At 38.0% G+C, this 16,765-nt stretch overlaps 1 protein-coding gene across 11 annotated transcripts; it reads right to left on the minus strand.

Annotated features, from left to right (window-relative positions):
* Nucleotides 1-90: 90 nt before the first annotated feature.
* On the minus strand, nucleotides 91-15,863 carry LOC131148863 (interactor of constitutive active ROPs 3). 11 transcript variants are annotated; one of them, XM_058098801.1, is made up of 5 exons: nucleotides 15,661-15,863; nucleotides 13,833-13,932; nucleotides 4,130-4,298; nucleotides 531-2,224; nucleotides 91-374 (listed from the first exon to the last, which is right to left on the minus strand). In XM_058098801.1, exons 2-4 carry the CDS (start codon nucleotides 13,850-13,852, stop codon nucleotides 551-553), a joined length of 1,863 nt encoding a protein of 620 aa, XP_057954784.1. In that variant the 5' UTR covers nucleotides 13,853-13,932; nucleotides 15,661-15,863; the 3' UTR covers nucleotides 91-374; nucleotides 531-550. The 11 variants fall into 11 exon arrangements, with proteins under 11 accessions (XP_057954784.1, XP_057954789.1, XP_057954785.1 ...); XM_058098806.1 differs by having other exon boundaries at nucleotides 531-2,218; nucleotides 15,661-15,818; XM_058098802.1 differs by having other exon boundaries at nucleotides 91-397; nucleotides 15,661-15,814.
* Between the last annotated feature and the right edge of the window lie 902 nt (nucleotides 15,864-16,765).

Below are 16,765 nucleotides of genomic sequence, written 5' to 3' on the forward strand. Positions count from 1 at the left end.
GGGACTAATTTGCGAATAACTTTGATAATTAGCATAAGCAAGTAACATCAAAGGGCAGGTTCTATCAGGAAAAACCATGTCTCACCAAAATAGATGAATAAAAAGCATTAGAATATGGCTACGCACCCAGCATTTGAAAGTATATACAAGTCAGTTCAAAGGCAGTGAAGTTTGATTGATTCATACGGTTGGTGGTAAATTTTTATAGAGAACTTTTTCATACAATATAATATAGTGATTATGATTAAAGGAAAAGGACCTGGATAGAGCTTTGAAGTTACCATCACCACTCTACTACAGAAAGCTTCGGAATAGAGCTACTGTTGCCACTCAATTTCTTCTCATGAAGACTTGCTTATCACACCCCATAGTAGCTGCCAAAAGTGTGAGCACTGCTCTGTTAACATTGCAGAATTAAAACAAGAAAAATAAAACATAGCAGTGAGCCAGTGAGCATTATCATATATATATATATATATATATATATATATATATATATATATATATATTAAATAAAAAAGGAAACTTACCTGCCATAATTATGCTGCCTCTATTTCTGTGGCTTCTTCCATAACACCCCAATCTTCTTTAGCATGTTCCCATTTCTCTTCTTCAGTGGATCATCATCCATGTCTTCAGAGCAAGGCGAGCCAAACTTCCCTGCAACATGATTATAGTTGCTTGCCAGTGAACCTGTTCTTTCCATGACCTTCCCATTATTACCTGCAGAAAGCATGGCAGCAGCTGCCTCTGCAGCTTTCCTCCATTGGTCAGACTGCACCTTTAGCCTCCTCAACTCTGCCTCCATTTCTGAATTTGCTGCCTGTGTGGCCTCCAGCTGCTCAGCCACCCGTGTTGCCCTTCTGTTGCTCTTTTCCGACTCCTCCATTGCAAAACCAAGCTTCATCAGAGCTTCCCGTTCTGCAGCCCTTGCAGCTTCTAGTTGTGCAGCAGCCTCATTATAAGTGTTACCCCTGTCCATTTCCCTTCTCTTGATTTCTGACCTCATAATCTCATTTTCCTCCATTATATTTTGCAGCTCTGTCTCCTTGTCCATCAAATCAGCCTTCAAATCTGCAACATTTTCCTTTGATTTCTTCAGCTTTGCTTCCAATTCACACTCTCTTTGGTACAAGAGGTTCTTTTTGAGTCCCATATTTAACACCTCATTCTCCTCCAAAATGCCCTGTAATTGAGTCTCCTTATCCATCAGGTTCGTCTTCAATTCTTCTATAATTTTCTTTGTTCTCTTCAGCTCTGCCTCCAGTTCAGCCTCTCTGAGACTTGATGCAGTCTTGACCTGCTCCAGCAGTTCATAAGCATTTCTAAGCTGCACTGTGCTCCGAATTTGTTCTTCATGAAAGCTGATCTCAGCAGTTTCAAGGGCAGATCTTAACTGCTCCATTTCAAACTTCAAAGAATCAAATTCTGAATTGAGCTGGTTTGACTCTCCATTCTTTTGATTCTCTGTGATTGCTTCACCAAGTAGAAATTCACCTGCAGGATTTCCAGTAGTATTGCTAGCATTGATGAAATCTACCTTAAGTTTACTGACAAGCTCTTCGAGTAAGTTTGCATGTGTCCTTGACTTGTTTAACTCCGATGCTATGGAGTTGTAAGCCTCTGTGGCTTTAATGCCATCTGATTTGAGAGTTTCTATAGTTCTTTTTGCTGTCTCCAATTGCGACAGAGTTTCAGTAACAATTGCTTCAGCCTGTAATTCTGATTCTTTGCTCTCCATTAGTTGGGATTTCATGCTGCCTAACAAAGAATGGGTTTCTGCCAGGTTGCCTTTCAAGCTTTGAATCTCAGCATGTGCTGATTCTGCACACTTGGTCTGTGCAACTTCAGATTCAGCAACTGTTTCAAGCTCAACTTTCAGCCGCTGAATCTCATTCATGGCAGAGGCCAAGGCAACTGAGTGCTGCTTCTGAATAGCCTCAAGTTTGGATTGTGATGCTTGACTCAATTCTTGAGAGAGGTCACACAGCTCGATGACACGAGTTTCCTCGGGAGCAGACAGTGCCTGAAGCTGCCGCTGAGACTCTTCAAGCTTAATAGACACAGCTAATAGTTGTTTCTTGGACTCCTCGGCATCCTGCTGAGCTCGTTTCTTGCATGATTCAGATGAAATCAGTCGGTCTTTAACATTCTTCAGATCCTGCTGAAACTGAGAAAGCTGAGATTCCAATTCAGACACTCGGTTTGGGCGCTTCTTCTGGAGCTTGGAAGAGAAAAAATGAAGGTTTGACTGCTGTTAGAAACTTCCAATTGCATTAACATTTTAAGTTTTCAAATGCATAGACTTCTTAAGGCAAGTAATGCACAAAGAAACTTCCAAAATGCATTGATTTTTAACTTACGCACAAATAATGAGCAACATAACATTAACTTTTAAGGTAGCTAATGAAAAAAGAAACACTATTCAATACTTTAACTAGACGAAACTTGGAAGAAAATAGTACAGGTATAAGAAAAGTGCAACTTAAATAGTATATTAAAGAACTGTGAAATCAAGAACAGAGGAATCAGCAATGTGTTGGGAAAGAATCCTGTAGCGTGCCAACATCAATAAACAAGATGCAAAAATTCTATCATCTCCGAGAATAGCATAACAAAAGTGTCTGCTGCCCCAACTCCTTTTAAAAACTTAACGAAAAACAAAAAAACACTTCACCTCAAGGTAGCCAGGGAACAATTATGGACCAAATCCAAAAGTTCACAAAAAATAATTCCAATTAACAAGAGTCAATTTTTGCCATAGAAAGGAGGCCAATTCAGCACTTTCACACTACTGTCAAATCAGCAAATGTGTATATTAACTATATGCAAAAATGAAGATAAAGTCAAGATAAAGGAAGGCAACACATGATGACTTGAACTTTCAAACAAATTTTCAAAGACGAACAACAGAAAGAAAAGGACTTAACATAATTGATGGTGTGAAATTATAAGTAACAATTTTCAGAGAGAGCTCATATCTTCTAGAAAACTGGAAAGAGTCTTCATTGATACACTTTGTTAATAGTTTCTTTTACTATTTTAGTGTTCATATAAACAACTTTGTGCATCTCGCTCATGCTATTTTAGTGTATACTCTCGTATACACCCATTCAAGTTCATGGAGTTCTGAAATTATAAACCTCCATAAATTTGATTCATGATAGAAGACATCTCATGCTTTTGGATGCTACATCTATGCTCACATGTACATGTTGCCACTGGCAGTCAATCCAACAAAGACTAAAAATAAATAAAACCCTCCAATGGTCTCAATCAGGGAACTCGACGATAAAGGACTTCTATGCACCATGATGCCTCACCAAACTAATACAGTTGGACCTTTTCAAGGCCCTCAAGTATTACACATTTCTTTTTTTAATCCTTCTTCCATCGAATGAGCCCAAATTTTATGTTTGAAACATTAAAAACATTTCTTCTGCAAGCAAAAGCAGCACCAATTTTTTTTTCCCTTTGAAAATATATTGGCTATAGATGAAGAGACAAAGCCATGGATGAAGTATTGTCAATACTTGAGAAAATAAGAAAGCAGAGAAAAGGTCATGCCAAATGGGCAGCAGCAAGCCACTTGCCAAAAAGCATAGATAATGAAATAAAAGTTCAGAGCGAGTTGGCTTGCTCTAGTGCATAGTGAAAAATGGAAAAGGGCCTTACACTAGCCAAATCATAACAGCTGAATGCTGCAGGGGTCTATTTAGACCACAAGAAATATGGGAGGTCGAATTTCTTCTAAATATTTAATTAGATATTTATATTTCCTAATATAGGATACTCCAATAGAAACACTGATTGATTTTGTACACCTTCTTCAGATTATAACTGTTGTGCCGGACACCCCACTCGTGCCAAATATCAATACTACAACTAATGCTATTGAATATATAAAAAAACTAAAACAATGCAGAAACTAATAATAAAAGACAGTAAAAAGAACAAGACAAGAATTTAACGAGGTTCGGTACAGAAAAAAAAACAACAAATACAATGTTTCCTAATGATACTCTCCCATATGTGCAACCTAACAAAAAATGCCAATAGGCTTTTATGTTGAATTTTACAGTTTCTAACTGCCAAGCTCCCAAGCAGCGTGTTCATATTAGGTAAGTACCTCAGGCACAGGGCTCCTTGGTGATCTGCGCTCAGCAACTTTAGGGCTTCTATTTTTTTGAGTTAAAGCAGCTTGAGATGATGATGCAGAGTTGACCTCCAATGCAGTTGCCTTGAGCTGGCGTACAGCTCGAGGAGAAACCCTTTGAGGCGCCTCTGAGGAGCCAATTCTGCCATCAAACATTCGAATACCAATCAGACAGAGTACAAATATACACATGCACACATGCACAAACACATGTAAGCCATCAGAGCCTCTATATCCCACCAACTTATCCATCAACTCAAACTGTGAACCGAAGGGCCAACTTTTAGATGGACAGCACTCCGTACCACAGCGGTCCCATCCATTAAACATTAGCAAGCATGTTTTATTGTGTTAAAAATTCAGAGTAAAACAAAATAGTTGGCCAAAACTTTATATCACTTTTGGCTTTTTCCAAGTGTGCATGGAGGAAATTCTATATTATTCATAATATTTGGGTATTAAAAAATTGTAATATTGACTATGGTTGTAAAAGAGATAGCTTGTTTGTGATAATTATTTAAACCAAAATTGTAACTTTTTTTGGGAAATGGTAATTTGCTTGCTCAATCAAAGAGCTTTTTGGAGCAATGTCATTAAATAGACTACCATGATCAATTACATTAACACTGCCGTTTGGGAGTGTTAGATTACCAGTTTACCTAAAAGCTTAAGCTATTAGGTTGTGGGCCAACAATGTATATAAAGCTTTAACACACTCCCGCACGTACAGTCCAATAGCAGGTGGAGAGATAAACAAATGATAAATAACACAACAGAATAAATGCGGGCGATAAGACTAGAACTCGGGACCTCCTGGTAACCAGAACTCTGATACCCTATTAGATTACCACTTTACCTAAAAGCTTAAGCTATTAGGTTGTGGACCAACAATGTATATCAAGCTTTAACAAGGAGCATGGACTTTGGACCTTGGATTTGGATTTAGTAAATTTTGAACAAATTTCAATACAATTTTAGATTACATCTTCACCAAATCCAATACAAATCCAAACCCAAGTGCTCTCCAAACATAGGGTAAGTAAAACATTGAAGTATTAAACTATTGTCATTGCCTCATTAAGAAAATATTAAAAAAAAAAAAAACGAAATGTTGTTCATTAAAATAAACTGGCATATTGTGAAAATGAGAGTTTATCAATGACATGCCAGAGGCTTATGCTGAACTGAAAGTTTATTCTTATTTTGTACAATTTTGTCATCCACATCAAGTACAGCTCTACCCAAATAATACAAAAACAACAACAAAACCAAGCCTTAAATCCCACTAGGTGGGGTCTGCTATATGAATCATTTTTTGCCAATTTATGCGATCATGGACCATTTCTTTTGACAGATTTAGGGCTATTAAATCCTAAGGTTATTAAATCCTTACTCACTACCTTCCAAATTACTTTAGGTCTACCCCTACCCCTTCTACGACCCCCTATAGTAACTAACTCACTCTTCCTCACTGGCGCACTATGTATCCTCCGTTGCAAGTGTCCATACCATCTGAGTCAACCCTCCCTTATCTTATCTTCTATAAGAGCTACACCTAACTTACCACCAATATGTTCATTCCTTAATTTATCTTTCAGTGTTATACCACTCATCCATCTAAACATTTTCATCTCGACAACTTTTACTTTTTTGATATTCTGTTTTTTCGCCGCCCAACATTCTGATCCATACAGCATAGCTAGTCTTATAGCCGTCCCATGAAACTTCCTTTTCAATTTTAAGGGTATTCTACGATCACAGAGCATACTTGAAGTACTTCTCCATTTTACACAACCTGCTATAACTCTATGCATTACATTATCTTTAATTTCTCCTTCAACTTGCATCATAGATCCAAGGTATCGAAATCTACAAGTGCTATTTATTTCTTCATCATCAAGTTTAACTTTGTCTCCAATATTCCTCCTACCATTACTGAAATTACATTTCATATATTGTTATTTATGGCTTTTATACTTCTATTTTTATAAGCAAAGAAGGAAGGAGGAAAAACATGAAGGGGGCACCACAACAGGACTCGTCGACGAGGGGGCTATGCTTGTCGACGAGGGAACAGTAGAGGTTCGTCGACGAAAGTTCTGAAGCTCGTCGACAAACAATTACCAAGAGTAGGAATTTTTTAGATTTCTAGCATCGTCGACGAGAGCTCTGTATTCGTCGATGAAGGGTCTTCTTGATCTCGTCAACGAGGCCCTGTGTTCGTCGACGAGAGGCGACTGGGCTGTGGCAATTTTTCTGAATTTTGAATTTTTGAACGTTGAGTGGTTGTTGGGCAAATGGAGGGAAATCTCCGACGAACTTCTATATATGTCATCTGGGCATATTTTGAGAAGAGAGATGATCATTAGAGAAGTCTATTGTGTACATTTTGATCTCCTTAGTGAAATTTGTGTTTCATTGCTTCCGTAGATGTAGGCTTTGTTGAACCACGTCAAATCTTTGTGTTGATCTTGTTCTGATTGTGTGAGTGTTATTGACATTTACTTGTTGTTGTTTATTCTGTTGTGTATCTTCATTATACGATCCATATCACAACAAATTGATATCAGACGTAGTTGTTATGGCATCAGGATGATCTTCTGCAAGATTTGACGTTGTCAAATTTGATCGAACTGGAAACCGTTTATGGCAGAGGAGAGTGAAAGATATTCTAGTACAACAAAGAATGGCTAAAGCATTGCTTGATACTCAACCGGAAGGAATGGATGAGACAACATGGGTAGATTTGAAAGCAAAGGCAGCGTCGACAATACCCTTGTATTTGACCGACAAAGTTCTCTATCGGGTGATGGAGGAGGATTCTCCAGCGGCTATCTAAAGAAAGTTAGAAAGTCGGTACATGTCTAAATCCCTCAATAACAAACTTTTTCTTAGGCAGCGTTTATATTGGCTTAAGATGATAGAAGGATCTAGTCTAGATCAACACATCAATGCGTTTAATCAAATCATAAGTGATCTTATAAGAGTTGATGTGAAGTTTGATGAGCATGATAAGGCTTTGATGTTGTTAAATTCTTTGCCCTCAACTCATACCTACGAAAATCTTGTGACCACTCTTACGTAGGGAAAAGAAACACTTGATTTGGAAGAAGTAACAAGTGTCTTGTTAAATTTTCATCAAAGATTGAAAATATGTGATGAAGGAGAAGGACTTGTGATAAAGGATTGTAATGAGCAACACAAAGGAAAGTTTAAAATTGGGTCTAATCAAAAATCCCGGAATCAATCTAAGAAGAAGAAGGAAATCCGGTGTTATAAATGTAGTAAAAAGGGGCATGTGAAACCGGAGTGTCTGGATTGGAATAAGGGAAATGCTAATAAGCATGAGGGGATTTCTAAATCTATGAATGTTGTTCAAGAAGAAGATTCAGCGGATGGTGATATTATATCAATTTCAGCTGAGTCGGATAATCTAACGGACTCTTGGATACTTGACTCGGCATGTTCTTATCACATGACTCCAAACAAGGAGTGGTTAGGCACTTACTGGTTAGTAAATTCTGGATCAATTCTTATGGGTAATGATGCTTCTTGCAAGATCGTTGGCATATGAAATATAAAGATAAAGATGTTTGATGGTTATGTAAGAACATTGTGTAATGTAAGACATATACTTGAGTTGAGAAAGAATTTGATATCTCTTGGTACTTTGGATTGTAATGGCTTTAATTACAAGTTCAAAGGTAGAGTCTTGACAGTATGGAAAGGTAATCTGACTGTGATGAAAGAGCAGAAGCTGGATGAGAATATTTACATGTTGCAAGGAACTACCGTTGTAGGTGGAGTTGCAGCTATAGATGCTGAATCAGATGAGACCGTCTTGTGACATATGCGTCTTGGGCATATGGGAGAACATGACATGAAAGAACTACACAAGAGAAAATTGTTGAAAGGTTTAAAATCATGTCAGTTGGAATTCTACAGATTTTGTGTTCTTGGAAAACAGAATAGGGCAAAATTCAGTTCAACTACTCACAAGACGAAATGAATTCTTGACTATGTACATTCAGATGTTTGGGGCCCAATTAGAGTTGCATCAATGGGTGGACATGTGTACTATGTGAGTTTCATTGATGATTACTCATGGAAGTTTGGGTTTACTTCATGCGTCACAAATCTAGTACTTTTGTCAAGTTTAAGATTTGAAGGTTGAAGTGGAAAACCTGACAGGGAGGAGAATCAAATATTTAAGGTCGGATAATGGGGCCGAGTATGCTGATTTTTGGTTTATGGAGTTTTGTGCGGAGCAGGGCATCAAGAGACATTTTATAGCTTGCCAGACACCTCAACAAAATGGTGTGGCAGAACGAATGAATCAGACTCTTGTTGATAGGGCTTTGTGTCTCAGATTGAATACAGGGACACCGAAGAACTTCTGGACCGAGACAATTAGTATGGCTTGTTTTCTGGTTAACCAATCACCAAGGGCATAACTAGCGGGTAAAGTGGCGCAAGAGGTTTGGATAGGAAATGCAGTAGACTACTTCGAATTGAAGGTGTTCGGGTGTCCAAACTATGTCCACGTGTCTAGTGAGGAGAGATCTAAGCTTGACCCGAAGTCTCGTCGTTGCATCTTCTTGAGATATCCAGAGGGTGTAAAGGGGTATAAGCTGTGGGATCTAGTGACAAACAAGGTGGTGATCAGTAGAGATGTAGTCTTTGATGAGAAGGCTATGGTGAAGCGTACTTAAGAGCTTGATGAACAGAAACAAGAGCCAGAAAGCTAGGGCAGTGATGAACATGTTGTGCAGGTGGAGTTGGAAGCTCAAGGAAAAGAAAATGATCATGGTCCCATAATTGTAGGGAGCTCTAACTCGGGAAACCAGCAAGTCGACGATATTCCTATATAGAGATCCAGACGCACTATCAGGCCTCCATCAAGGTATGGTTTTGATGAGTTAGAATCTTATGCTTTCCTTACTTGTTGCAACGATCCAACTTCTTTTCAAGAGACAGTGCACGACCAAGAGAAAGATAGGTGGATGGAAGCAATGATTGAGGAGATGAAATCATTACATAAAACCTAACTTGGGATTTGGTGGAGCTTCCAGATGAGAAGAGACCAATAGGTTGCAAATGGGTGTATAGGAAGAAGGAGGCAATTTCAGAAAAGGAATGAGCGAAATTCAAGGCACGGTTGGTGGCAAAAGGATACTCACAAAAAAGGGGATAGATTATGATGAGATCTTTTCTCCAGTGGTCCGACATACTTCTATCAGAGTTGGTTGGGGTTGGCAACTTATTATGATCTTCATTTGGAACAAATGGAAGTGAAGATGGCGTTTCTTCACGGTGACTTGGAGGAACAAATCTACATGGTACAGCCGGAGGGATTCATTGAACCAGGAAAAAAAAATTTTGTTTTCAGGTTGAAGAAATCTCTTTATGGGCTGAAACAGTGTCCAAGGCAATGGTATAAACGGTTTGATTCGTACATGATGAAGATTGGCTACAAACGGTGTGAGTATGATTGCTGCGTTTATGTGAATAAACTTGAGGATGATTCTCTTGTTTTCTTGTTATTGTACGTAGATGACATGTTGATAGCTGCAAGAGATTTAACTGAGGTGAATCAGTTAAAGGACCGGTTGCATAAGGAATTTGACATAAAGGAAATTGGTTCAGTCAAGAAAATACTTTGGATGGAGATTCGCCGAGATAGGACTGCAGGGAGATTATGGTTATCTCAGGGCGGTTATGTGCAGAAGGTGTTGGAGAGGTTTAGCATGGCTGATGCAAGACCGGTGTGTACATCTCTAGCGAATCATTTCAAGTTGTCTACTACAGATTGCCCAAGTTCGAATGAAGAAATTCGGGGCATGTCAAAGGTCCCCTATGCTAGTGCTATAGGGAGTTTAATGTATACCATGGTATGTACGAGGCCAGATTTGGCTCATGCGGTAAGTGTGGTGAGCAAATTCCTCTCTAATCTAGGAAGGCAACATTGGAAAGCCGTTAAATGGATACTTAGATACTTGCGGGGTATATCGGGATATGACATCATGTTCTACAAGCAACGGGGTTGTCCTTCAGTTATGGGGTTTGTTGATGCAGATTATCCTGGAGATATGGATGACAGAAGGCCCACAACGGGATATGTGTTTACCCTTATACGAGGACCGGTATGTTGGAGATCCATGGCACAGTCTCTGGTTGCATTGTCCACGACTGAGGCGGAGTATATGGCAGTTGCCAAAACTGCAAATAAAGCCTTATGGCTTACTGGTTTAGTCAGAGAGCTGGGGTTACAGCAAGATGGAGTGGTACTGCATTGTGATAGTCAAAGTGCCATTTACTTGGCGAAGAATTAGGTATACCATGCTAGGACCAAGCACATTGATGTGAGGTTCCACAGAATTTGCGAATTGGTTGCTTCAGGTAAACTTGTGTTAGAGAAAGTCACACATCTGATAATGCAGTAGATATTCTAACCAAATCAGTTACTTCAGAGAAGTTCAAGTATTGCTTGGACTTACTCCATGTCTCCAGGTAATAAGAGGGAGACATACTCAACCAAACGTTTTTAAGTTCAAAGAGAAACAGTTCATGTTTTTGAGATTCTCCTAAGGGGCATATAATCGCCAAGGTGGAGATTGTTATTTATGACTCTTGTACTTCTTTTTTTATAAGTAAAGAAGGAATGAGGAAAAACATGAAAGGGGCACCACAGCAGGACTCATCGACGAGGAGGCTACGCTCGTTGACGAGGGAACAGCATAGGTTCATAGACGAAGGTTCTGAAGCTTGTCGACAAATGATTACCGATAGCAGGAATTTTTAAGATTTCTGGCATCGTCGAGAAGAGCTCTGTATTCGTCAATAAAGGGTCTTCTTGATCTCGTCGACGAGGCACTGTGTTCGTCGACGAGAGGCGCCTGGGTTGCGGCAATTTTTGTGATTTTTGAATTTTTGAACGTTGAGTGATTGGGCAAATGGGGGGAAACCTCCGAGGAACTTCTATATATGTCATCTGGGCATATTTTGAGAAGAGAGATGATCATTAAAGAAGTGTATTGTGTACATTTTGATTTCGTTAGTTAAATTTGTGTGTCATTACTTCCGTTGATGTAGGCTTTGTCAAACCACGTAAAATCTATGTGTTGATCTTTTTCTGATTGTGTGTGTTATTTACATTTACTTCTTGTTGTTTATTCCGCTGCTTATCTTCATTATACGATCCATATCACAACATATATTCTGTCTTATTTCTACTTATCCTAAAGCCTCTAAATTCCAAAACTTCTCTCCATAATTCTAACTCAACCTCTACTCCGCCCCTAGTTTCATTAATTAGTACAATATCATCTACAAACAACATACACCATGAAACCTCATTTTGAATACTCTTAGTCGGTTGGTCCATCACTAAAGCAAAAAAGAAAAGGACTCAAAGCAGATCCTTAATGTACACCTATAGTGATTGGAAATTTTCTAGTTTCTCCGTCTATAGTCCTTAACCTAGTCATTACTCCATCATACATATCCATAATGACATCGCCTATTACATACACCCTTTTTTTCTAAAACTCACCATAGAACTTCTCTAGGTATCCTATCATAAGCTTTCTTTAAGTCAATAAATACCATATGCAAGTCCGTCTTCTTTTTCCTAAACTTTTCCATTAATCTTTTTAAAAGATATATAGCTTCTGTGGTAGATCTCCTAGGCATAAAACCAAATTAATTTTCTAAGACCTTTGTTTCTAACTAATTTTTTGTTCAACTACCCTTTCTCATAGTTTTATCGTATGAATCATAAGTTTAATTCCATGATAGTTATTACAATTTTCAATATCTCCTTTATTTTTGTATATACGTATTAAAGTGCTTTTCCTCCATTCATCTGACATTCTCTTTGTTTTTTTAATTCTACTCAAATAATACAATTAATAAAAATGAAACAACATGAAATAAAACACACAATCTACCCAACAAACATATAAAAATTCTTTAAACAGAAAGACACAACAGTAGCTTCTATTCTCAAGAATGAAGCTCCCCACTGCTACTAAATATGCAAGTTCACTTATATAGAAAAAAAAAACGTAAATAAATAAACAAAGGTCTATTTTTGTAGTTGTGGTCATATTAAGAAACCCATGCTCTGCCCCACGTTATTGCTGGAGATGTGAAATTGCTTAATCTTTGCTTTGATACAGAGAAAGGTAATCTAGGAAGCACCAATACCCAGTGAGAGACAAGCACAACACAACACCGAAAGAAGATAATCTAGGAAGCACCGATACCCAAGAGAGACAAGCACAACACAATACCAACATAGTGATGTGACAATTTAGAAAAAATTGAGGATATAAAAGGCAGGGATATGTTAATTAATTAATATTAAAAAAACTATATTTACGCATGTTTTTCCTTTTAGATGAAAAATATTGAGGTAATTTTAGTTTAAAATAAAATATAAGCATACAATCATACAATGATCAACTATATTCATATTAGCGAGTATTGGTCCAATAACCCTAAAAAAACAACTCAGGGGCATGGCTGATGGTAGGCAATGGGCATTGATAATAATAATAATAATAATAATAATAATAATAATAATAGAGTAGCGAACTATCAATGGGTGGGGGGAATTTTAGGGGCTGGGAGGTCCAGCAGTGCTCTGCAATGCAGGTGCAGTGGCACTAAAGCTCTAGTGTCCAACCACTCCAATGTCAATGAACCTCTTGGCTCTTGGTCTCTCAGCCTCTTCTCAATTTGTTTCTTTTGTCCTGTTAACAGAATTAAAGAGGGCAATAAGAAACAGTGTTTCACTGCAAGAAGTGTCCCGGATGTGTCCTCGCCACGTCGGGAAGTGCTGGGAAGTGTCTCAACTGTGTTCCAAAATAAAATTAATTAATTAATTTCCAACCTGTGTTGGGGTTGACTGGCAGGCGTCAGTGTTTTTTAGAAAGAAATTACACAGATTCACTTCATTCAGAAAGGTCCACCGTCCATAATTAGAGCATCAGATTGAAATTTTTTTCTAGGGGTTAATGGTGCACATAGTATGCGGATAATTGCAGACAAAAGAGAGAATTCAAAACCAAAGGTAAAAGGTTGAAATGGAAGTCACCAAGAAGAACAATAATGAATCACCTTGTGAATTTAGAAGTTACCTAATTGATAATGTGCAATAAACATTGAATGGGAAACAGAAAATAAACAGAAAAGATACAAAATATAACAACAAATTCTAAGATTTTTTTTTTTTTTGGTTAGAAAATAACTGTTTTAGCACATAGCATTATCACATGCACATGATTGGAGGAGATAAAGGTGTACTCAAAATCTAAACCTTGAAATGCACAACCATATCTAGCTAGAGCATCAGCAGGTGTTTCTCTATCAACATGATGGTTTTTTACACATTTAAAACTGATTAGTTAACCATGTAACCTTACCAAATAAGGAACACAGGCACAAAAGCAAAGGAACTTGTTCCTAATTCAAAAGGCAGTCAATATCGAGTTTTGGATCACCTTCAACAACACCAAAAAAGGTTAAATCTTATGGAATCCATCTTATCAGTAACCACTCATTTCTTTAAAAACAAGGCAACCCATCAAATTTGACTAACCAAACTTGCTATGCATATTGCAGCCTGTAAACAGGATAGAATAACCATAAAAGCTTAGAAATTGAAAGTTACCTTGGTTTTGGAGTCTGCATAATATAACTTCCTTCTGGGTACGTGATAAATAGGGGGATACAAGAGCTTCCCTACTTCAATGCTTCCCGTCCCACAAAGCCTGAAATGGCTCAGAAAATCACAAGTTGAGAAAGAAACAGAGCCAAGAATTCAATGTCAAGGTACATCAATTCAAGAAGAAATAAATAGCTTCTTCATTTGCTAAAAAAAGCAAATAAATAAGTAAATGGCTTCACCGACAGACACCCCTCTCAACAATATGGAGCCAATGTGGAAAACACACTATTCAAATAAACCGGTCAATTTTAGCGGCTAGTTTCGGGGAAGTGGGGGATAAAAATAAGAGAGATTCAAAGAAAACCTCTCCTGGAAAACATAATGAAATTATCCGCTCCCCTTGGCTCCTCTTGCTTTTGTTAAGAATCTACTTTTCAAAGCAATTTTGTTTTTTGCTTTAAAAAAACAAAAGGCTAGAGAACCAGTTCAAAATGCTACCCAAAACACAACACCTTAGGTGGATCGATATGCATTCACTGCTTCCACAGTTGCAGGCGCCCAAGCCCCATAATTGCACTCACGAGGGACCTACATGCTGAGGCTCCATCCCACATATTGATCAGGTTATAAACGCTACGTTACAAGCACAAATTACACCTGTCGGATCTGAGAGGCACAGTCGCACAGACACAAGCCGGAGCATTTGGTAAATTGACTTCCATTAGAGGGCATTCTTTTGACTGTACAAGCAAGATGATTGCGGAGAGTGGGTCGTGGGTGACTCGGTGTGATCGTTTTGAGTACGCTCCTTCATCTTTGCCGCCGATTGTGGAGAGTGGAGAGTGGAGCGGGGACGCGACTATGCACAGTAATAATTTTTTAAAAAATTCATAAAATGCTCAAACCCTTCTGATTTTGTCTGCGGAAAGTTACGAGCGCCATTAAAACAATCCGAGATATTATTTGGTTGGCATTGTGGAGGTAATTTTCTACAAAAGTGGGTAAATTTGAGGTTCTAAAAGGAATAAAATTAAAGCACTAGCAAAAAGCTAAGCAAATGATTTCACTCTATGATCCATATTCAAGACAGAAGTTGACCACACAGCTCAAATTCCTTGTCGCTGGTCAATGCAGACACATAAAACTTTGATGAAGATGAGATCTCCACCGTCGAATCAACAAATTTCAGTAATCTAAATAGTAAAGAAATAGTGAAAAAAAAAAAAAAAGAATATCTCACTTCTGCAGTAAAGCAAGCACTGTTCCCCGGAGAGAGTGAGAGAGAGGTAAAAGCTTAAAGCTGAAAATATCAAAATGTGCGGAAGCCTTTTTGAGATTCGATTTTGCTTTTACAGTACCACAAGGCGCTTGAAAAATCCTGCAATATTCAAGCTGTGGTGCTGCTTGAACACCGGCTCACAATATCGTCTTATATAACAGAACTTTTCACGAAACCACATATCATCTAAAAAGAGCTTCAAAAGAAACATCATGGCAACTCGAAAAACTAAAAGAAATACTAAAAACAACCAAAATCCACAATTCCACGAGCTTCCGCCACGTCTAGGAGGAACAAACAAGGAAATGTGAAAGAGTTATTCACGAATTCAAGTTATTCAACCCCAACCCCTCCCATTTGTTGCGTTGCTGAGAAAAAATTTAAGCCAAACAGCTGCTTTCAGCACATGCAGTGGAGTAAAAGTTCATTTCATTTCCTTTCAAATAAATACAAAATTGAAAATATGAAGTCACTAAATTCGGCTATTGCATTTTCTCACCAACCAAACGGAAGTAAGCTAGCTGGTTGGGGCGACATTGCTTATGATCTTACCTAAGAGTGTCCGCACGAACGAAGTGCGAATGGCTTTTCTTCCACTTTTGCAGCTTCTTCGTCGCGCAAGTTGCAGAAAATTGATCCGCCTTCTTCGTCTTCTGGCAAGAGAGAGTGTGTATGTGGGGAAGTGAACAAGGGAATGGTGGGTGCAGGGCAGAGGAGAGAAGGACGACAGAGTAAATAGCTTTGTCGTTTCCTTCCTTTTTTTTTTTAATTTGTTTTTTTGATTTAATCTTTCGGATAGTTAAAATTAATTTCTAATGTGGTTTGACGTCCGAACCGGACGAATTATGGGATGACGTGCACTTTCAGTTCACTGCTCTGTTTTAACCTTCCAAGGGCCATATGATCGTTGACAAGTTTCTCGGGATAAATCCCCAGCGCGGTAATTCTTTGAGTTATTTTTTACTATTTGATTTTAATTTATTTAAAAACATTTAAGAAAAGTTCATTTTTTAAACAAAAGACAGCTAGATGACCCAGCGTCTTTTAATTCGGAAGATCAAAGTTGGAGCATTACAAAATAGTATCAGAGTAATCACCTAACCGAAAGTGTGATGAGATTTACATTATTTGAATTTAGAAATGTAAGTTCGCAATGAGAACGTTATGTTCTATAAGTAAAAAAGAATGTGATACCCCGTGAAAGAAATATTTAAAAGGATTAGATGTACTACTCATATCAATAAAGTGTACCTTTCTTTTTAAGAATCTTTTTATAAGAACTCTACGGTTAAACGTGTTTGATTTTGAGTAATCTTGGGATAGATGACTTTTTGGGAAGAATGACACGTGTTGGTCTGTGGGGTCAGTCATTAGTCTGATAAGATCCGCCCCCTGTTGTCTGTTCCAGGTGGAGGAAAAGAGACGCAATGCTTCCTGATAAACTCAGGTTGGGTCGTTACAAATGATACCGGGGTGTGATGTGATCTAATCACTTGTGTTTAATACCTTAACCTCAATCACGTAGCAGAAAAATAAATAAACATTCTCAATAATATACCAGAGTTCTATATAACATCCCAAAAAAGAGAATTTCCCAACATCCAGTATCCATATATAATCTCGAAAAACTAAAAACATAAATCCAAAAATGCATCCA

This window comes from Malania oleifera, chromosome 2, assembly GCF_029873635.1.
Source record: "Malania oleifera isolate guangnan ecotype guangnan chromosome 2, ASM2987363v1, whole genome shotgun sequence".
Classification (NCBI taxonomy): Eukaryota; Viridiplantae; Streptophyta; class Magnoliopsida; order Santalales; family Ximeniaceae; genus Malania; species Malania oleifera.